Source organism: Coptis chinensis, unplaced genomic scaffold, assembly GCF_015680905.1.
Source record: "Coptis chinensis isolate HL-2020 unplaced genomic scaffold, ASM1568090v1 utg912_pilon_pilon, whole genome shotgun sequence".
In the NCBI taxonomy this organism is placed as follows: Eukaryota; Viridiplantae; Streptophyta; class Magnoliopsida; order Ranunculales; family Ranunculaceae; genus Coptis; species Coptis chinensis.
In genome coordinates, this window is record NW_028238191.1 from 176,018 (window position 1) to 197,008 (window position 20,991).

At 35.7% G+C, this 20,991-nt stretch overlaps 3 protein-coding genes across 4 annotated transcripts; 2 read left to right on the plus strand and 1 right to left on the minus strand.

Annotated features, from left to right (window-relative positions):
- Window positions 1-5,247: 5,247 nt before the first annotated feature.
- Window positions 5,248-11,322, plus strand: LOC147472700 (uncharacterized). The gene is made up of 7 exons (XM_086588331.1): window positions 5,248-5,879; window positions 8,462-8,636; window positions 8,726-8,903; window positions 8,996-9,079; window positions 9,931-10,038; window positions 10,348-10,617; window positions 11,072-11,322. The coding sequence occupies exons 1-7, from the start codon at window positions 5,564-5,566 to the stop codon at window positions 11,150-11,152; spliced, it is 1,212 nt and encodes a 403-aa protein (XP_086444457.1). The 5' UTR covers window positions 5,248-5,563; the 3' UTR covers window positions 11,153-11,322.
- Window positions 11,323-13,616: 2,294 nt separating this feature from the next.
- Window positions 13,617-15,366, plus strand: LOC147472701 (serine/threonine-protein phosphatase PP2A catalytic subunit-like). Its single transcript, XM_086588364.1, has 7 exons — window positions 13,617-13,628; window positions 13,746-13,750; window positions 14,463-14,571; window positions 14,660-14,782; window positions 14,865-14,939; window positions 15,028-15,208; window positions 15,303-15,366. The coding sequence occupies exons 1-7, from the start codon at window positions 13,617-13,619 to the stop codon at window positions 15,326-15,328; spliced, it is 531 nt and encodes a 176-aa protein (XP_086444490.1). The 3' UTR covers window positions 15,329-15,366.
- Window positions 15,367-17,543: 2,177 nt separating this feature from the next.
- LOC147472702 (multiple organellar RNA editing factor 6, mitochondrial-like) lies at window positions 17,544-20,662 on the minus strand. 2 transcript variants are annotated; one of them, XM_086588339.1, is made up of 6 exons: window positions 20,071-20,662; window positions 19,922-19,987; window positions 18,894-19,104; window positions 18,608-18,705; window positions 18,459-18,521; window positions 17,544-17,903 (listed from the first exon to the last, which is right to left on the minus strand). In XM_086588339.1, the coding sequence occupies exons 1-6, from the start codon at window positions 20,117-20,119 to the stop codon at window positions 17,827-17,829; spliced, it is 564 nt and encodes a 187-aa protein (XP_086444465.1). In that variant the 5' UTR covers window positions 20,120-20,662; the 3' UTR covers window positions 17,544-17,826. The 2 variants fall into 2 exon arrangements, with proteins under 2 accessions (XP_086444465.1, XP_086444464.1); XM_086588338.1 differs by having other exon boundaries at window positions 18,459-18,536.
- Window positions 20,663-20,991: the final 329 nt, after the last annotated feature.

Consider the following 20,991-nt stretch of genomic DNA (forward strand, 5'->3'; position numbering starts at 1 on the left):
CACACCCAACTAAGCTCCAAGACAATTAAACTACAAACAAAACCATACCTTAAATATCAAATAAATACATCCACAATCGACCATATAGAAGTAAGGCATTTATACAATTGGGTTGTGAGTGCAAGTTAAGTCTATGCTTTGGTCATTTAAATAAGTTAAAATCGAGTTTAGTTAGAAAAAATATCCCACAAATGTTTCTAAGGAATTTGTGGATGTTTAGAGGTGTCTTTGAGGCAATAGTGGCGTAGCCACAGATTCCACGTCATAAGGTGAGACGTGGTCGACACACCCCCTAACCATAGCCACTCAAAACTCATGGAGGGTGAATTAAAAAGTTTTTATGGGATGAGTTAAACAGTTTTTTCACCTCACCCACCCCCACACAAAAAAGTCAACATTGGACAAAAATTTTATGAGTTAGAATCTTTTATGGGCTTGAAACTATGAGCATGGGCTCAATTAAAAAAAAATGGTAATAGTGGGGGTAAGCATCCAAAAATCAGCCAAAAAAGCGGGGGCTTATAAACCGCCGGGCCTCCAAATTTGACATGATGCTTTGACAATTGGTGACCCAATTGATGTTATTGGGCTTATGGATAATGGGCAATTGGGTTGGCCTTGCGCCGCGACGAGTTGTTTCGCGCCGAAGACGCACATACATTGTTTCGCGTCGGCGTTAAACGCGTGTTGTTTTGTGCCTAAGACACGCCGCGTTTAAGACGCCAGACGTCTTCGCTAGACCGGCGGCGAACGAGTTTAATCGCGGGTAGTGCGGCAGGTGCGTTGAGGTCTCACGGGCCGTAGGCACGGGCATACCCTAGTCTTCTTCTATCTAACAAAACAGGGAGGAGTGGGAGGACATATTCCACATCATAAGGTGAGATATGGTCCACACACCCCCTAACCATATCCACTCAAAATTCATAGAGAGTGAATTAAAAAGCTTTTATGGGGTGAGTTAAACAGTTTTTCTCACCTCACCCACCCCCACACAAAAAAGTCAACATTGGACAAAATTTTTATAGGTTGAATCTTTTATGGACTTGGAACCATGAGCATGGGCTCAATTAAAAAAAAAATTGTAATAGTGGGGGTAGGCATCCAAAAATCAGCCAAAATGCTAGGCTTATAAATTGTTGGGCCTCCAAATTTGACATGGTATTGCACAATTAATGTTATTGGGCTTATGGATAATGGACAATTGGGCTGGCCTTGCACCGCGACGAGTTGTTTCACAAATAAGACGCCACATACACCTAGCGCGCGGAAAGGGCTGGCGGTTTTGCACCGCGAAGCGCGACGTGTTGTTTCGTGCCGAAAACACGCATACGCCTTGCGCCAAAGGCACAACGAGTTGTCGGAATAGCGCGGCAGGCGCGTTGAGGCCTAACGGGTCGTAGTCACGGGCATACCCTAGTATAAGAGTATGGGGTGCAATTTTGTCAGTGTGTTCTTTTCTTCTTCACATGAATTGTACTTCACTGAGTTCACTCATTGGATACAGTATATATGCAATCTAAACTCGTATCTTCGTAAGTTCTTGGTCTTTGCCACAAAGCCCAAATAGTGATAAGTGATACATATTTGCAAGATTAAATTTGCCTATATATATTGAAACATATCGATCAGATCATCAGACTAACGTTCACGTCAGAGCAATCCTCTCCAATGCCCAGTGGGGATCAACTAATTATACTAAAGTTGAATATCCTTAGAAACATGCAGTCATGCATGAATATCATCAAAATTACATGTACTTATGATTCATGAATGAACTCATTTGTTCAGAATATAAGTGCTTGTTTTGTAAGCATCAGGGTAGCACAGTGGGAATTGATGTGTAACACTGTAGCATCTAACATGTGATAGTGATGGTTCTGCTGATGAGTCAAGTAAACATGCTCCTTCATTAAAAAACAAATAAACAGTCTGGTGCACTTTTTGACTTTGTACAAATTTTCTTTGTTCCTTATTCTAGGAAATGGCCTAATAGACAAGGAAGAAAACTGTTTCGTCGTTTTTTTTTTCGCTCTCGGACTTCTCGTGCAGCACATACTGTAATGTTTTGCTATTGATGATACAAAAATACAAAATAGATAAACTGGCCGGTAGCCTTATTATATAACAATAGTGATGATTGATCATTTCATTTTTATAAGTTTTCCAAAAACGTGCTACAAGGCTAAAAGTACATTGCATCCGTCTCCTTGCAAGTTGCAATGACCTTGGACGAAGATTTAAATGAAGTCATCAAGATATGGCCGCAACTTAATCCCTCTTAAAAGCTCTAATAAGCTCGATGTGATTTGACAATTTTGTCTAAATCTTAAATGGAACTAGAATTGTAGTTAAACAGCTTCATTTGCCATTGGTTCTAAACTTAACTTATAATTGTTTGAAAATCAACATTTATTCGATTCCACGTACTCTAATCAGAGGTTGGATTAGTTGCCGAAAGGTTTAATAATTCTCCATCGTTCCTAGCCAATCTATTTATTTTTATTGCGCGCTTATCTAAGAGTCACTGTGTTTGTATATGGGTGAAAACAGGAATGGGAAATGTAATCACTGGCAACCATATAGTTTTCACTTTTTACCTATAAGCATAGCTACTAATACTCCGTTTTATATCCATTTTATACACATTTTATACGTTTTTCCGTATAATACGAATAATAAGGCGGACATTTCAAACTTAAAAATTAATACTCGAATTCTATGATCTAGGCTTATAATTGCCGAATAACAAAGTCCGATTTTTTTTAAATGAAAAAAACACACTACAATTTGGGCAAAATATTACCTTCTAAACTTATAATGTAACAAAATATGACCGATTTTTTTTCGTTTTTTTGGGCCAAATTTTTAAACAAATTAGAATCCAAATTTTCGGATTTTTGACAAATAATTTCTATACCGAATTTTTGCCGTCCACGAATTTACTAGCTATGCCTATAAACTAAAAACACCATTATTTGATGGAAATATTTTATCTGCATGCATATATTTTTGAAAATAGTTAGTTTATTACTCAGGTTTCTTAAGCAGTTGATTAAGGTACTAAAACTCTAAAAGTGAGAGATGACGAAAGCAGTTGATTAAGGTACTAAAACTCTAAAAGTGAGAGATGATGTAAGCAGTTGATTAAGGTACTAAAACTCTAAAACTCTAAAAGTGATTAGTGAACAATTGTGTTTTTTTTTCGATAATCATTAGTGAACAATTGAACATCTATATCTTCCTTAATTCTTTTTTCTTCGGATAACGTCCATGATATGTAATTTAACCATATCTGCACGCTCATTAGCAGCCACTTTTGTTTCGACAATAATTTACAACTATATTTTGATCTTTGTATAGTTGTATGTATGTTTATATAATTATATATTGCCCATCCGAAAGCGTTCGCCAATGGATATATGTTCTACCTCATGATGAAATATACAGCTGAAAAAATGGTTTCACAATATATGCATGTATCTCTATTGTTGGACGAACATGTTCAAAACTTCAAACAGTAATGTTTCTTATAATATCGGGTTCTAAGTTCTAACTATACAATATTTTTTGCTATGTTATCATCATTTATCTGAACAGATAGATGAAGCTTACATCACTGGCTTTGGATTTCTGTTTCCTAAGATCATGCAATGGCCTACAAACTTAAATAAATACATTGGAGCACGTTTCTGAATTCTGATGATGTATATAAGGATCAGTAGTTAACACAAGTTGATTAGTTTATATATGTTTAATTACTATAGACTAATTTGTGACTTTGTGTATACCTGGAATAAAAAGTCAGTCATCTCCACTACACTAGGAAGTTAGTACGAAAAAGCCAGTGACACTGAACTGACAGGCCAGGGCCAAAGCAACTATTAAAAGGGTAAATTCATGATTCGGCTATGATAATGTCATTTTGTTCTTAATCCGGCCATTGTTAGCAACTCATTGCAAAAAGTTGCTGACATATCTACTAGTTGGTGACTGAGTTGCAATTTGTAGCCGAATTGGAAATACATTGATATTATCATGGCTGAATTATAAATTTACCCCTATTAAAAATAGGGGCGTATTCAATTGCAAAACCGTTTAATAAATAAATTTGTTTTTGTTGTATTAACATTAACTGCTTCTTTTGGCTTGGTTTATTGCAATTCTTCTTACGAGTTGGAATCCCATTGGCGCCCTCATCAATTTTTTTTCCCCGGCTTGGAGGTATGCAATGATTATGAAGGCAATTGCCTGGGGATATGAATGCTAAGTTTTCCTGTTGGGTTGTTTTTATATTATCCAGCCTTATTCTTCTTCATGGGATAAGCACTCTAGGTCATATTCATTTGTAGCACGTTTCTGAAGGTTGATGACAAGTTGACAACATTAATAGTAGAAATACGTGTGTATATAACTATATATATATATTCATTAAATCATTACTCATATGAACTTTTTTTATTCATATTATTAAATAATATTTAGTTCACTCATGTTTCTTGTGCATACATGTTGATTAAGACGATTATCAAAAAAAAAAATACATGTTGATTAAGCTAAGGAATAGTATATATAACTAAGATTTGATGAGGTATTGCACTATTGTGATCGTGATGTTGTGGGGTCTAACATATCTTTATCAAAACGAGTTTATAATAACTATTTAGTATCATGAATTTTCATTTTTTTTTTCTAATTGGTACTCGAATTTCTTTTTTTGCCTATTAGTACTACGCACTCTCAATTTGTTTTAATTTAGTACTTTAGTTTATTTGTTGTCTCAATTTGTTTGATTTTCATAACGGCGAGCTCACGTGATTAAGCATCTTCCATAATAGTTGTGTTTTGTGTATGGATTATGTTGAAATATTTTAGAATTCAGTTCGAATTTTAGCTATTGAATGTCTTGGAGTAATGCGTTTATAAATCTTACTGAAATTTTGATGCATTGTCGTGAAGTTGGACTTGCCATTATGGAAATCAAACAAATTAAGACGGAAAGTGAACTGAGGTACTAAATTGAAGCAAATTGAGAATGTGTTGTACTAATAGTTGTACTAATAGACGATAAAAAAAAATAAGGTACCATTTATGAAAAAACAATGAAAATTCGTAGTACTAAATACTTATAAATTCTTGTCAAAAAAAGAAAAAAAAAAATACTTGGTCCAGTCTATACACATATGGCACCACCTACAGTTTATGTCCGCATCGATGAGACGATGAGATACATACTTGATTACTATACACCACTGTATGATGGAGAAGGAACGTTAGGAGATGTTGAGCAATGTCTTTGGAGTTTAGAATGAAAGATTGTGCATTTCTTTTCTGAGACGTCAAATTTTGTCAGTTGTCATCAGATCAGAGAGTAAACACTTAAACAGTTACTTGAATGTCAATATATTTTGGTAATTGAATGGAAGTTGGAAATTGGGCTCGCTGAAGTTGTTGGGCAACTTGGGCCAAAAGCTGAGTCCAATGGTTTTGACGAAACACCACTTGATCATCACTACCAACTTTACCAAGTGTGCAACTCAAACTGATCAGCAGCAGCATAACAACAATGGCAGCATATATCCCTCCACATAAGAGACATTCAAAAGACACAAACACCCCTTCACCTTCTCCATCTCCATCTCCATCTCGCTTTGTTCCAAAAACCAGTGGGGCAAAGAACAAACAACCACAGGGTAGAAAGATTGTTTATGCCAAAGACTTTATTTCTAGATGGTTTATACTTCCTTGCACAACTGATGATGATGGAATTGGTGATGCCCAACTTCCTTTTTCACTTAAATTACAACCTTTTTACTTGGAGCACAGCAATGGACCTAAAAGAATGGTTTTAGCTCGTTGCAGTGGTGATCATTCACAAAAAGGTTTGTTTTTTACCCTTAAAATAGCATGTTATCAATTATGTATTGCTTGAAACTTTGATCATATGGTTCTATGTCTATTTAAAGTTTCAAACTTGAGAGAAAAGTGCTAGTTGACAACTTGAGAGAGAGAGAGAGAGAGAGAGAGAGAGAGAGACTTACCAAGGCCATCTCACTGATGAGAGGTCTTTGAGATAAGTGATAACGCAGAAGGCCAATGGTACATCAACTTCATTGGTAAATACTGAAAAAGATAACGCTCTTAGATTATCAAATTCATTTGAGCTGCTGGAAGAGGAAGGTGAAATATTAGATGGTGAATGAATTTATTCAAGGTGAGAACAATAATACAGCTACGACGGATAGTTAGGAGGGGTATACTGATTTGAATGTGTCTGAAGTGAGAACTAATGGAGTTGACTCCGGGGTTCATGGAACTAAAGGTGTGATTAATACCTAGAATGTTGAGATAACTGTATCTCAAGATATTGTATAGGGACCTGAGGGAAGAAGCTAGAAAAGCAATTAGCCCATCAGGGTAGTAGGGCAGTTTGCCTGAAGCTTGACGAAAACTGGAGGAGACGCAGGTTCGCGTCCCCTCACTTGCAATGCTGCTGAAAGTGACTAATAAAGAGACGGGTGTGATAGCCTACTCCCCTGGCTTACCCTGAGAAATGCCTGGTGGACTGGCAGGACTCCGTGGTGACTAGGACCACCCGAAGGGCGGTGAACACCACGTTAGGAAAAAAAAGGGGGGGGGGGGGGCAACATCGACAGATGAGTTGGAAGATATTTCAAAGTCACCAAAAACAGATCAGATGAAAAGTGCTTCAGACGGCGAAATTGATAGAAGGCCGAATGAGGGTTGTCATAGAGAGGTTGCATCAGATAATGAAGATGAAGTTCCTATAAGTTATGTTGATACTGATAATGAAGAGCCGAATGAGAATGATGTGCAAAGAAGAATAAAACAGACACTTGAGTATGCTTCGCTTCATTGTGGGTATATAGCTAAAAGCCGTGTGGTTACTGGAAAAACATCATCTTAATTCTGATGGATAAGTCAGTATTAGTATGGAATACTAGAGGTGCGGCAGGTGATGATATCTTGCATCACTTGAAAATGTTTAGTATGCAAAAGATTGGAATAGTTTTTCTGCTTGAACCTTTTATGGAACAATGGCTTGGGTGGATACCAAAATCAGATTGCCTTTGTTTTGCTCGAATGCACATATGGGGGGAAAGATTTGGGTTTTCTGGAACCATTTGTATACTTTTTCGCTCATGTCGTGCTTAAATCAGTTTTGGCACTGTCATGTATCGACAGCAGGGATCATTTTAGCTATGGTGACCACGCTAAATGTAGAACGGTGGAGAAAGGAGAACTTTGGGCTGATTTGGCCCCTATTGCTACACAAACTTCAGGAAGCTGGTGTGTGTTAGGGGATTTCAAAGTGGTGAGGTCTCAACATGAGAAAATTGGTGGGAGGCCAGTAGATAGAAATGCTATGTGGGATTTTGAAGCGATGATAAATGATTGCAGTCTTATTGAAGCTACATTATGTGATCAAAGTTCACTTGGAGTAACGAACAAGAAGGGAATGAGAGAATATGGGCTAGTCTGGACAGAGTTTTTTAAAATGTTGATTGGCTCAGCTAAATGTGAAACATCTTGCTAGGCATTGCTCTGATCATGCTCCTATTTTACTTGGTTTTGGTTTCGTGAAATACTCAGGACCTAGGCCTTTTAAATTTAAACGAATGTGGTGTTTGTGTGCTGATTTTTTGGAGGGAGTTAAACAAGCTTGGCCGGTGGATGTCTTTGGTTCTTGCTTACATTCTTTTGCTTTCAAGTTGAAGAAAATTAAAGCTCATCTCAAGGGATAGAATTAAACAGTATTAGGTAATGTTTTTCAAAACATTCATATATCTGGAGATTCTATTATTGCATTGGAGCATAGCCTGCAAAGCAGTTGGTCAGACTCCATAGCCGCAGATTTGATAGTAGCAAAAGAAAACTTAAAGAATTTACTTTGACAGTCTTACAGGAAGAAGTTTTCTACAAATAAAAAATCAGGAATTAAGTGGTTAGGAAAAGGTGATGAAAATACTAGGTTCTTTCACGCTGCAGTTAAAGAACGAAGGAAGAATAATTTCATTGCAGATTTTGTGTTATCGGATGGTTCAATTTCTTCTGATGTGGGTAAAATACATGAAGCCGCAGTTAAATATTTGGAAGAAATCTTGCAGGTGGAAGATGTTGTCAGCAGTAACAACATGCTAGACTGTACACCAACATTTTATCATTGATTTTTGATGGTAGCCCCCCACACCCCTACTCCCCTAGTGTGTTTCTCTAAAAAGAAAAAAAAAAAAAAACAAAAAAAAAAAAAACAAGTAGAAAAGTGGATGTGCTTTGAAATATGGTTTGGTGAATTTTTTAGGTTTCTTTGTAGTATCAAACTTGGAAGAAAAATGCTAGTTAAATAGTTGTGTTTTATGGTTTTGCATGTTGAGATCATTAGAATGTTGTTTTTGTTTTAGGAATATTGGCTCCTATGTTAATGCTTGTGCTTTACTTGTAGAGAAAAATGAGATAGCCAGTAGCTTTGCCAAAAGTCCATGGATCACTATAGTAGAGAAGATACAAGAAGACCTGCTAACTTCTTTACAACTTGCGAGGATTGAAATGTGTAGTGATGGGCCTGAGCTAATTCAACCTCGCTTTGTAGTTAGATTTGGTAAAGTTCTCTTTAATGAGTAAGTGTCTCCTATGCCAGAATATTTTTGCTTCACATTGGCATTTTGCAATTAAACTTGAGTTTGTATTTGCAACATGTTGGTCCCAGCTCATCTATCAACGTAGATAATATTGCAAAGAGTTCAGATGTTGAAAAGGCTTTGAGTGGAATAAATAAAAGATTCTATACGAACATTCCCAACTCATTTGCCGAAGCACTTCTTGGTGTTGTCATTCCGAGAATCGGAGTAGATTTTGATAGGGAGAAAGAACACTATTATGTGAAGGTATTAGTTTCAACATTGTACCTAGTGAATGATATAGCTTGCATGAATCTAATAACTCAGCTAGTTCTAATGCTTTATATTATGTTGTCTAGGTCGTTGACAAACACCGACCAGGTGCAACTATATCGTGCAAATGCCGTATAGTCGAGGCTGTGGGAGAGCTGGATCTTTATAAGGCAAGTTTTGTGCTTCTATTCTTGAAGTTTGCACTTAAAGTTCATCATATGAAACTAGTAATTGCAACTGCATACAAGCCTCGGCATCCAATTCATTCTGTCCAAACTAGACTAATCTCTAGAACTTCCGGGACTGCAGGTAATACTTTGGCAGTTTGGCATGCACCCTGACACTGCGTTTGGCAAATACATTTGTTTTTGATGATGATGATTTTACGGGGAAAAAAGAAAAATAGATACTTTTACTTTTACATGCTTTGTACCCAAAGAATATTTTTAGATACTTTTACTGAATTCCATAGCCTAGGAGGGGAATTTTTAGTAGAAAGTTTCGTGGGACTGCAAAAAAGGGACCACCCCCAAGATCAATTATGATGGGAAAAATTACATTAGTAAATAGAATCACTTCCATAAGGGAATTTGAATGCCATTTTGAACATTGAGGATTTACTGGAGATAGATATACAGCGACATGGCTAAAAGACTTTATACAGCTCGACAGCTAAAAGACTTCTTCTTCTTCTAGTCCTCTTTGTCTCCCTATAAATTGACTAATTTAGAGAAGGGAACAAAAGGAAATGTATCCCTTAGCTTATGAATCTTTTCAACCATGTTTAGGGAAACTGCATTGAGGTTCAGCGTCCTTTATAACTTGAAGTTGATTGTTTCTCAATATTTGCTTGATCTGGATTATAGAGATTTCAAGCCATAATTACATTTTATTTTCCTGTATATTTTTGAAATCATTCTTGTATCACCGTTGGAAGAGCAGTCTAGTTCAAGTAATCTGCACCATATGTCAAATTATGTTCTACACCATATGTCAAAACATGTTCTGCGATATCTTGTAGGTTGAACTGAATGAGGTGCGTCACCTAATTGTTGATATCTCTTGCGTTGAGAAGAATCAAGACCTGAGGCTGTTGCTAAGCTCCAAAAGGATTTTGACTGATCTTAATGTGAGTTTCTTTCATTTACTTCCAAGTTCCATTTAATGTACTTTAGTTGATTTTTACTCAGAGCTTCTCTTTTGAAACCACATACTTGTATTCTGTGACCTTTCGGCCCATTCTTCTAAAATTTGGAAAGTCGAAGAATCTCCTTATTTATTACTAAAGATTCGGGATACATTTGGAAAGTTGTCTTGTCACTGTATTCCTCTGTTTTTTTATAATATTGTTAAGGTTTTCCTTGTCAAGTATCCAAGAATATAAAGTTTTCATGTGTTGCAAATGAAAAGTTTAATGCATATGCATATGTTTTATCAGGACGATGAGAAGCATAGCTTGAACAATTTGATAAGGTATGCAGTAATAGATTCAGAAGTGAAAGGTGGACTGAGATGGCCTCTGGGGAAGGAATCTTTGGGTGATAGATATACAGTTGTTGGGGTTTGGCATACCAAAGCTAAAACTTTCAAAAGTTCATGTTTGAGGCTCAAGTTAAGACACGCTGATCGATTTGATTTTATGACTTCAATTGGTGAAGTTACCCAGGAAGCTAGTCTGAGGATACCAGAATTAACCAGGCAATTAAAGGTGAGTTCTATTTTTTCTTTTTAAATTTGGTTAGGAATTTTGAACTGTAAATTGATTTTTTGAGACCATATAGACTTGTTCTCATCTTCAAGACCTTTGATTAAGACTGTTATCCTGCTCTAGGACAAGCAACTTACAGTTCTGAAGTTCAGAATGTCTTTTCAGCATTGTATTTTAATATATATGTATGTCTTACAATATCTTATGATCAAAGCATTTTGTTTTCTAGAATGTCTTACAAGGATGGTTGGATGACCTAGCTAGGTCTATAATCTAAAGTCAGCATTTCCTAACAAATAAGTTCATCCTTGTAAGTTAGACCATTGATTGAAAAAGTTTGCTCGTCCGATTTGATGGTAAAAACATACAGTTAAGAGTGAGGAGTACAGTCGGCAGGGTAAGGAAGTCCGCTTCGTCTAGTTTTTGTAACTTATGTTTTTAATTTTTTTTTCAGGATGTGACTTCCGAGCTTAACCCTTTAACTGACATGCTGCGGGACACACTAAAATTGTTATGGGACCATTTCTTGAGCTAGGAGACCTTGTTTACTGGAAGTAGATGCTGTAAATCAGTTTCTATTATTGTCAGTATATATCTGAAACTTAATTTGCAATGTAGCCCATCAGGATTCAGGGCCCCTTCACATTAGACATACCTTTGTATAACTTGTTTTATGTAGTTATTTCATTTTGAATTTTCCAGTTATCTTGGTGTCTGTTACATAGGATTATAGGAATTTTTGCATTATTTGGAGGGCACTTGTGCAAGGCTATTTTACAGGTAAATTGAATATTACGTAGTTTTTGTGTTCATGGCACTCCACTTGGTGTGCAGTCTGAGTATTAGATCACAAGTTCAAAGTTTCACCTAAAAAGGATGTTCTGAAAAATTTTCAATTTCCTTTTCTTATTGTCAATTTTAAGGACGAAAGTAACCATCGTTTAAAAGCATTCCCAATGCAAAGGTGATTATTATGCAAAGGTTAGTTGTGTTCTAAATTTAGAGAGATCAATCTCTCCTTATCATTTGCCATATAGTATTAGAATAAAAAGACATAAAGAATCAAAAACCCATTTCAGTTAGAGCCAACAAGATAAGGAAGAATCTCTTGAACCCAGCTTTATTTCTACTCCACCATCAAAGGTGAATATGCCAACACGGCAACACATGAATTAGCATTCCACCATGATTGATAGCCTTTTTCAGATTTTTTTTCCTTGTTTTGTTCCAGCACCTCCATCAGTATATTCTATCCATTACTAATTATGAATACACTATACAAAGATTTAAGCAACCATGTTCCATGTTAAAAGCTATTCAATAGCTTTTTTTGATAAAGTGGTGTAAATAATTCAAACCAAGATATATGAGAGAGATCAGGTGAGATTCCCCCCTTTCTCTGAAGCACCCGCACGTATTTGGCAAAGCATGGATTCAACACCTCGTGCTTAAATGTAACCAGATGTGTCTAGCTTACCACTAAGCTTATTATGCATACCTTGTCCGCCAACTCTTCAAGCCACATGCACACCAGCAACTAACAACTTAGATAGGTCAAAAAACAAAATATTAAGGTGGCCATGAAGACAAAAAATTTGAAAAACATCATATGACATCAAAACTACTAAAGTACCCCTAACCGTTAAAATTTACTCAATTACCATTAATTCATTTCGATAGTATTACAATTTTGGCAATAAAAATGTATATTTTATCAATGAAAATGAAAATAAACCACAATAAGGCGAGTTAGGGCCTAAGCCTCAAATTTGAAAGGCCCCATATTTCCTAATTTATCCACATATTTGTTTATTATTATCTAATTTTATAAAAAAAAAACCCAAAAAAAAAAAAAATATGATAGTCAATTTGTTTACAAATGAGTTTTCTATCCACGCACTAAATTTCGGAATGAATTAATGTGGAGTGTATACAATCCAATAGTCCACAGCACAAATGACATCTCGATATATTAATATGAATCCGGCTACAAGCTAATGCGTAGTAATTTCAGTTTTTGTAGGATTGTGCTCATTTAATCAAATTGTTTCATTATAAGAATAAAAACAAGTGGAAATCCCACATTTAGTGAAAGAATAAATCCATTGGAAATAAATTGTCTTAATTAAAATAAATCTTTCTCTCTCATTTGTTCTATTTCACCAATTTCAAGTTTAACCATTTGTCAATTTAACTTTTGAGTTCTAAACATTTAATCATCAATTCGTCATCTAATACTCACAGTTTTTGTGAAATTTGATTTTTTTTTTAATTTCAATATAAATCTATTATTTTATTTATTTATAGTTTTAAATCTATTTATAGAGGTCTCCCACCTCTTCAATATTGGGATGATAGAGTTCTATACTCATCTAATATTAGATATGATAGAGTCATATACTCATCTAATATCTGATAGGATAGAGTCCTATACTCATCTAATATCTAATAGGATAGAGATATATGCCTCAGTGGTTTATCTTATCTAGGTGGGCGTCCTATCCAACCTTATTTCCAACATATTATATCCACAAAAAATTATGGTTGAATTCAAACATAATTTTTTGTGTTATGAAGCACTTACCATAAATATCATCTCCACAAGATTTAATTAACATGGATAAAAATTGTTGTTATATTTAAAAAGATATCTAACAATCTAGAAATGTTAAGTTTTTGTAATCATTTTTTGCCAATGTTAGAGGTTTCCCCAAATGACTTGAAATTTTGTAGAAATGATCTTTATTGTAGGTATATTATATCTAAAAAAAATTATGGTTGAATTCATTTTCTAGGTGAAATTTTACTTACGTACTTATTTTAAGTTAACTTAAGTAGCTACTTTTTAGAGAAAGATTGTATATATATATATATTTTTGAGTTCAAGTTAGAAATCAACTCTTTTGAACATTTCTAACTCTACCAAAAGTTGAGTTCAAGTTAGAAATTTATGTGACCGTCCGTAAGACTTGACACATCCGATTGAATTTTTTGTAACCATGGGTAGGGAGGTAATATCTAGCAAAAATTTGATAAAGACAAGTTAAACTTTTGGAGATTTCATTCAATGTCATAAAATTATATTAGGGTTTTAAATAATTGTGTAAGTGAAATTGTGGGTGTTTTAGATTTGGTACTTATTTAAGGTCTTTTTAGGAACGGGGATATATATATATATATATATATATATATAACTCGAGCAAAATTGTTCTTAGTTTAACTCTCCATAATTTCGAATGTGTTTGAAGAAAGAGAGAAGAAGTGGTTTGGTTTACTACTACTACTTTTTTTTGGCAACTGTTTAGTACTTCTTCTCTTCTCCGAGACTCCGAGAGGAAATGGGAAATTACATATTTTGAGTTTTTTATTTTTGGAAAATTGGTGAAAATAAAGGGAATAAAATACAACTGGAAAAAGAGGAGACCTAGCAGAATCCTGAATGATGGTGATGTATGATTGATTGAATAATCTACTTTTCTCTCAAAACTGTCATTTGAAGATAGCATCATAGGCATTCTTCGTGTATTGCGGTTATTCATATTTCTTGTCCTTTATTAATTTGATTTGTTATTGTTTCGGTATTCTTTAAACAAAAGTTTGTACCATCTGTATGTGGGAAGAAAAGGGCTCCACATCCTTGTATGTCCACAAATTATTACTAAGCAGCCTTCCCCTTCCTGGTTTTGTTGGGTAATGCAATACAATATCATTCTTTTTCAGTGGATATAAAATAATATCAAGTTTGCTGGTCTATCTATGAAAACTTTGACCTTAATATCTCATTTGATAGGATTTTTTTAATGAAAATTACACTTATTTACTAATTTACAGAGTTTTATTTTCAGGTATGGGTTCTACGATGAATGCTTGAGAAAGTACGGAAATGCGAATGTCTGGAAGTATTTCACTGACCTTTTTGATTATCTACCCCTCACAGCCCTCATCGAAAGTCAAGTATGAGACTGAAGATTATAAGTTGAATATCATTTCAGTATCTCATTTTGTTTTTTTAATGAAAATTACACTTATTACTAATTTACAGGGTTTTATTTTCAGGTATGGGTTCTACGATGAATGCTTGAGAAAGTACGGAAATGCGAATGTCTGGAAGTATTTCACTGACCTTTTTGATTATCTACCCCTCACAGCCCTCATCGAAAGTCAGGTATGAGTCTGAGAATTGTGAATATCATTTCAAACAAAAAAAAAATGAACACGACTGATCGGTATGTTTTGGGAACTTGTAGGTTTTCTGTTTGCATGGTGGACTCTCCCCATCTGACACTTTAGATAATATAAGGGCATTGGACCGTATACAGGAGGTACATTTCTTGTAGTACAATTTGCCTTTGGAGGGGTAAAAGTGAAATTTGCTATAACTTTTCTGATGACTATTTGTTTGGGCTTTAGGTTCCACATGAAGGACCAATGTGTGATCTGCTGTGGTCTGACCCCGACGATCAATGTGGATGGGGAATATCACCTCGTGGACAGGATATTGCTGCTCAGTTTAACCATACCAATGGGCTTAGCCTCATTTCAAGGGCCCATCAGCTTGTTATGGAAGGTTACAACTTACAACTGGTCTCAGGTGGGTGAACTCATATATCCCTGTACTGTGAAAACGTCAGCAGATCTTGGTTTATTTTCAAGTCTATTAAGTTGTCTTGCTCAACTTTTTGTAGGAGAAGAATGTGGTGACAGTATTTAGTGCACCAAATTACTGTTACCGTTGTGGGAATATGGCAGCAATCCTGCCCCTCGACAAATTGAACCTGACACGACACGCAAGACTCCCGACTATTTTTTGTAATTTTCATATCCGCAATGCCTGTTGGTATATGTTGTTCCCCACTGATTTTATGTAGATGTTTTCTAGAAACGAGGAGTTTTTGTGTCAAGTTGAGAGAGTCTGAGATGATCATTCTTTTGTTTGAAGTTGTCCTACTGTTGTTGCTATGCTGTGCCTAGGAACTTTCAAAAGGCTTGTATTCTTCGGAAGCAGCAATAACAAGATATATCATGTTTTATAGTGCATTTTATTGTGGATAACAAGATTTGAATAGCAGACTAGACTATACTATACTCCAACATTGTATTGTCTCTGATTCACATCTATGATATACTGTCTTTTATCCATTGCAGCGGGTTGCTCTAATTTAGAACAGGGGTTGTTCAATTGGACTATTTGTGTCCTGAGATTACTTTCAGCTTGTTTTGCAATGGCAATGTTAATAACTTAATATGCCACCGTACCTGGTCATAGCATTGGTTTTAGTCAACTATTGCGAGTAGCATACATGAAGCAGCGTACAGAAAAGAAGATTGTAAATTTGCTGGATCAATGAGGAAAGTATCTTTTCCATCCATTACGAATTAGCGAATGTGGACAAAGTTGCTACACTCGCCCTTTTCTTGATTATTTATTCGGATCTTTAGGTTTTACATTACACACAATTAAATAAAACCATCTCACTGACTTGAATTGTTTTATGTTTATAGGCAGGTCACCTCTAGCTGTTACGTAGTTAGTTAATTACAAATTGTTACACTGTTGCATAACATTTGTGATTTTCTTACAAAACAACTGTAGTTTGATTGATGTTTGTCAAATATGGTTATGTATCACTATGATGGTGAAGATCTGGATAAATGTGTTGCAGCTAATGAAGATGATGATCGTTAGAACTTTCATGACTCATTCTTCTGAACATATGAAATATTGGCTTGAAGTTTTTCAAGCAGTCTACATGATTAATATACTTCCCTTCAGAATACTTCTGAATGTACTTGCTATCTTTCGTTGAAGCCATATACCAAACATAAACTAGAATTTAGGACAAACCCGTGTTTTCATAGGCCATGCAAAGGGTATCAGTATCAATGTCTGGACATACAAACAAGGAGAGTCTGCCGCTAGCCGCTAGTGGACCTAGGAAATTAAACATGTGCCACCATGCGAACCGTGAAAGCTAAACAAATGGAAATGGGATCTAACCACACATGTTCTCTGACTGTAGTCGGATACTCAAACTATATATTCCATGTCGTCCACAGTAACAATTCAACCACCCTCTCCTTTAAACAGATTGTTTATATGAACGACCTGATTATACTACCGAAATATCTAGCGGAATATCCAGATTCTGTTAGTTCGAAATCACGAACTATGGCCAAGAGTTGTTTATGACTTGGGGAGTTCTAAAATGGCATAGTACTATAGGCGTATAGTACACATACATAACAAAAAGCGTTTGTTCCACTGCAAAAATGTTGTGTCATGCATATTGCTCCACATGTGTCGCTCACTGCCGCGCTCGCAGTGCATCTAAAAATTGTTTAGAGAAAGAAATGTCGATTACTGTTCAAGAATATGAAGATACAGCTGCTATTGCTGGTTTTGGATCGGGTAATTAATTAACTCGGGGTGGTACGTCTAAAAGATGCAAGAAGTTTGTTAATGCCTGGGATCTGTATTCCCTTCACCATATGTTGGCAGAACAAGTGCGTTGCCCTTCACTCATCCAACAAGGGTTGTCTCAACGTATCTCCTATCTTTTGGCCTATATAATTTGCTCGACTTCCTCGTCGTTGCCACAGATAACTCTTGGTTTCTTATGTGGCATAGCCTTGTGGCATGACCCACGAGCTAAGGGATTGGGGATTCCAGAAAACAAAAAATGCCGTTACTTATTTCCGTTTTCACTTTCTTATTGAAACTGGTAAAAGAGATTAATAATTATGGCCAGACTTGGACAGGGGAGAGTGAACATCCGAACATCCACTCTTTTAATAGTCTGAAACAAAAGAACACGACCGTTTCTGTCAACTTGCGAAACAAACAGTTTCCATTGAATCCATTCCCATCAAATAGGAAGTACCACTAGATGATAAAAGTATGGGAAAAAATGACTTGGGCTAGAACAAAATACGAATTACACCCAAGTACTGAAGACAGCTCCATAAAATACTCATGGGTCATCATTTTAAATCGCACAGTTTTAGGACTGGATTTAAAGCCCAACAGAATTGGAACCAGAGTTCTACCCATTTAAATGTATACTTACTATTACAGCATATCTTGTGAATTAAAACCTGACAAAGTCACTTGTGTTCAACCCATTTAAATGCATACTTATTATTACAGCCATATCTTGTGAACTAAAATCTGACAGAATCACTCACAAGTTCCGTACTTAGGCCGAATTTTCAGATCTCCGCTTTATAATACCATCCACATATGGTTGGATGATTTTTCCTATGGTTACGAGGTTCAACACAGAAAACTGCATAAAAAGTATATTAAACAGAGTTAACTTGGTATTATCGGGAAAAAATAATAACTTGCTATTATTGAAAAAAAAAAGAGTTTACTTGCTCAGGAAGCACTTTTAGCATATCGCAAAAAAATTAGTATATTGTAGAAGTAACACAAAACAGCTGAGTAATTTCCAACTGTAGGCAAGGATTTCATTAGAGATAGTAAATTCAACGAAAATTAAGAAAGTCGGTATAAATTTATAATTTAAAAAAAAAAAAAAAAAAAAAAAAGGTTTAATATTGTTTATAAATTTATAAATTAGACATAACTTTTTAAAAAAATGTGCGGATGATGTACCCATAAAACAAACAGCAAATAAAGATGTGAAACAAACGAAAAATTCATCCAAGATAATTGTGATCTCAAATTCTAAGGCATATTTGTCTCCTTATAATGCCGAAATAGCAAAAAAATTAAATTTAAGATCTAAACAACAGTAACATGGTGAACGACAAAGTCAAAAGAAATTGGTTGGTAGAAATGTCCCTTATTAAAATAAAGGATGACATAGAATCCTTACCCTCATTCTCGGTCTTAGTACTAACCGAATAATCCGGAAGCAGTACCAGAACATCCTGCAATACTGCAGAGAAACAATCTACATACGTTAACAACGCTTTAACTTATAAAATATTTAATAAATCATTCCTAAACCAGGAATACACTAACATTTAAGCTTATTTAAGGTTTCCATATCAATTTCAGCAGCAAATCCAAATGGCATCGCACACCAAACCATGTAGATTTTCTCTTTTGCTTCATCTTCACTGATAAATGTCAAGAAAATAATTAACAGATTAAAAGGGAATAAATTAGTGGCTAAATAAATAAACGGACTGAAAACTCAGTGGAAACTAGGGTCCAGGGGGGGGTGATGATTTGTAAATATAACCCTAAATCAAATAAATTAAAACAATATATTGTTGTACATAGCCCAACAGTTTCTCCCACTTACCTTCCAATAACCTCGGCTAACAATCTAACACAATAACGAATACATTTACTGTAATTTGATAATACACATTCAGGTTGCTTTAGATGAACAAGCCAATGATCAGATTTGCACTCCATGTCAGGTTCAGGTTCAGACAGAAAGTGATAGCTGTAGAGATCATTATAAATGATACCATCCTGACAAAACGCAGTAAATTGAGCGACTGGTTGGACTGCAAGAGAGGAAACAAGTTCAAAATCAAAACTGATAATAGTTCCAAATTAAGAACACGAACTCGAGCAAAATACAACAAACAAAATTAACAATAAACAATAAACGCAAAGCTGACTGACAAATGGAGGGGGGGGGATGCCCCTGTAACTCCCCACCAACCAACTGGGTTTGGGTCACCGCAACATCAGAACAAGGGTGTGGGCAACCTAAACTCTGACCAAATCATGAGGCTCAAGGCCATGGATCCCACTAATGCCATTATAAGCTGGTAAGACGCCTAGCCCAAAGGGGTAAATGCTGCACAAACGTTTAGTCCAACGCATGTTTGGTTACGTATGAGACCTAGGTACACAAGTGATTTAATAGCTCCACTTAGTCCTTCACCGGTATGGTTATGTGCACTCCATTTGTTTTATTGTTCTTTTGGATCAATATAAAGCATTATATCGATATAATTATAAGAAATACAAAAGCACCACCAGACTAACCTAGGCCAGTTACCAGGACCAATGTACGGTGAATGTATCACACCCCATTACACACAGCCCTAAATGAAACCATGCATACAAGACATACTAAAGAACCTCAAAGCCCATCACCAAGCTGCCCCCAGCATCATCCAGACCACCATCTTTCAACCACCAACAGCTCAACACCCTTCCTTCATATCCACCCTATTTGTTTCTCCTTAAACATCACCATCAATCATGATCAACTCTCTCTCCCTCCCACTCCATGTGTTAAAGATTATTAGAAAATACACTTACGAAAAACGTTAGTTAGTCAGCACACTTAGTAAAATAGTAAAAGCTTACCACTGCCGTCCTTGATCCGAGCACTATAGTAGCAATCTTTCCTGATAAACTGAACTCCTCCGCATTCTATAGAGGAAAATATATACAATTAGCTTTAATTGTGAAGAAGCCATTACATACATGAGATATCGAAGTCAGCACCAACTAACCTTCAAGACATTTTTTGGTAGGCTTCATTGACCTCAGCGCCAAAACCATATGGCCACTCACACGAAACAAGGTAAATTTTCAGTCTTGCTTGTTCGCTGTTAAGAAACACAAATAATATATAATAAGTTGGTTAAGTTAACATATTATGATGATAAAAGCAGGGTATAATAATAATAATAATAATTTTTATTACATGGGAATGCCAAGAGTTAAAGTTAATGTCCAAGCATAATAATCAAACAATTCTTGCTCTGACAAGGAGTCTAAATCAAAGCGTTTGACGCTCTCCACATAAACAAGCCAATGATTTTTATCTCCAAGTTTAGGGGGAGCTTCTAGTGCCTCATCCATCAAAGATCCAAAATTTTTAACCTTTAGAGGATTCCAAACATAATCAGACTTGTTGAAGTGATGGTGACCAGTGATTATGATATTATTTTTTTTAGTTTTATCAAGAGAAGAGTAAGGTGCAGCAGCAGAGTGACGAGCAAGAATGGAAGTGAGAAATGATGTTGTTGTTGATGTGGATGAAAAAACTGGACTTTTGGCGGAGAAAAGGGAGCTTCTTCGGACAGCTCTCATTGCAGCAGCCATTGCAGCAGCCATTGGTTAGGGTTACCGGTTATGGAGGCCTTCGGGAGACATATATTATATTTTTGACACTCACGTGGAGAGCCACTGCTCTTTTTAATCCTTTCTCCATGTGCACCGATTTCTCAGAGTTCATTATCAACTTCCACAAGAACAAAACAAATATTGGCTGGGAATCTTTCCATATAGCCAATAGTAAACAATTAAATTTTAATTTTTGATCCATCACAACAACAAAGACTTTAATTCTAATAGTGGATGGACAAAATCAATTATTTGTAAATCCCACACACCATTCATTTGTTTTTTGAAGGTCTCCCAAAGGCAAG

Bases quoted from the DNA above. Each gene is read 5' to 3' on its own strand.
- LOC147472700 (XM_086588331.1), top strand. From the start codon at position 5,564: ATGGCAGCATATATCCCTCCACATAAGAGACATTCAAAAGACACAAAC. The intron at 8,904-8,995 runs GTATTAGTTTCA...TATGTTGTCTAG, and splicing joins AAGAACACTATTATGTGAAG to GTCGTTGACAAACACCGACC. The intron at 9,080-9,930 runs GCAAGTTTTGTG...GATATCTTGTAG, and splicing joins GAGAGCTGGATCTTTATAAG to GTTGAACTGAATGAGGTGCG.
- LOC147472701 (XM_086588364.1), top strand. The intron at 14,572-14,659 runs GTATGAGACTGA...ACTAATTTACAG, and splicing joins CAGCCCTCATCGAAAGTCAA to GGTTTTATTTTCAGGTATGG. The intron at 14,940-15,027 runs GTACATTTCTTG...TTTGGGCTTTAG, and splicing joins CATTGGACCGTATACAGGAG to GTTCCACATGAAGGACCAAT.
- LOC147472702 (XM_086588338.1), bottom strand. From the start codon at position 20,119: ATGGTTTTGGCGCTGAGGTCAATGAAGCCTACCAAAAAATGTCTTGAA. The intron at 18,706-18,893 runs GTAAGTGGGAGA...GACATTTATCAG, and splicing joins TTAGCCGAGGTTATTGGAAG to TGAAGATGAAGCAAAAGAGA. The intron at 17,904-18,458 runs GTAAGGATTCTA...CTTTTTATGCAG, and splicing joins TACTAAGACCGAGAATGAGG to TTTTCTGTGTTGAACCTCGT.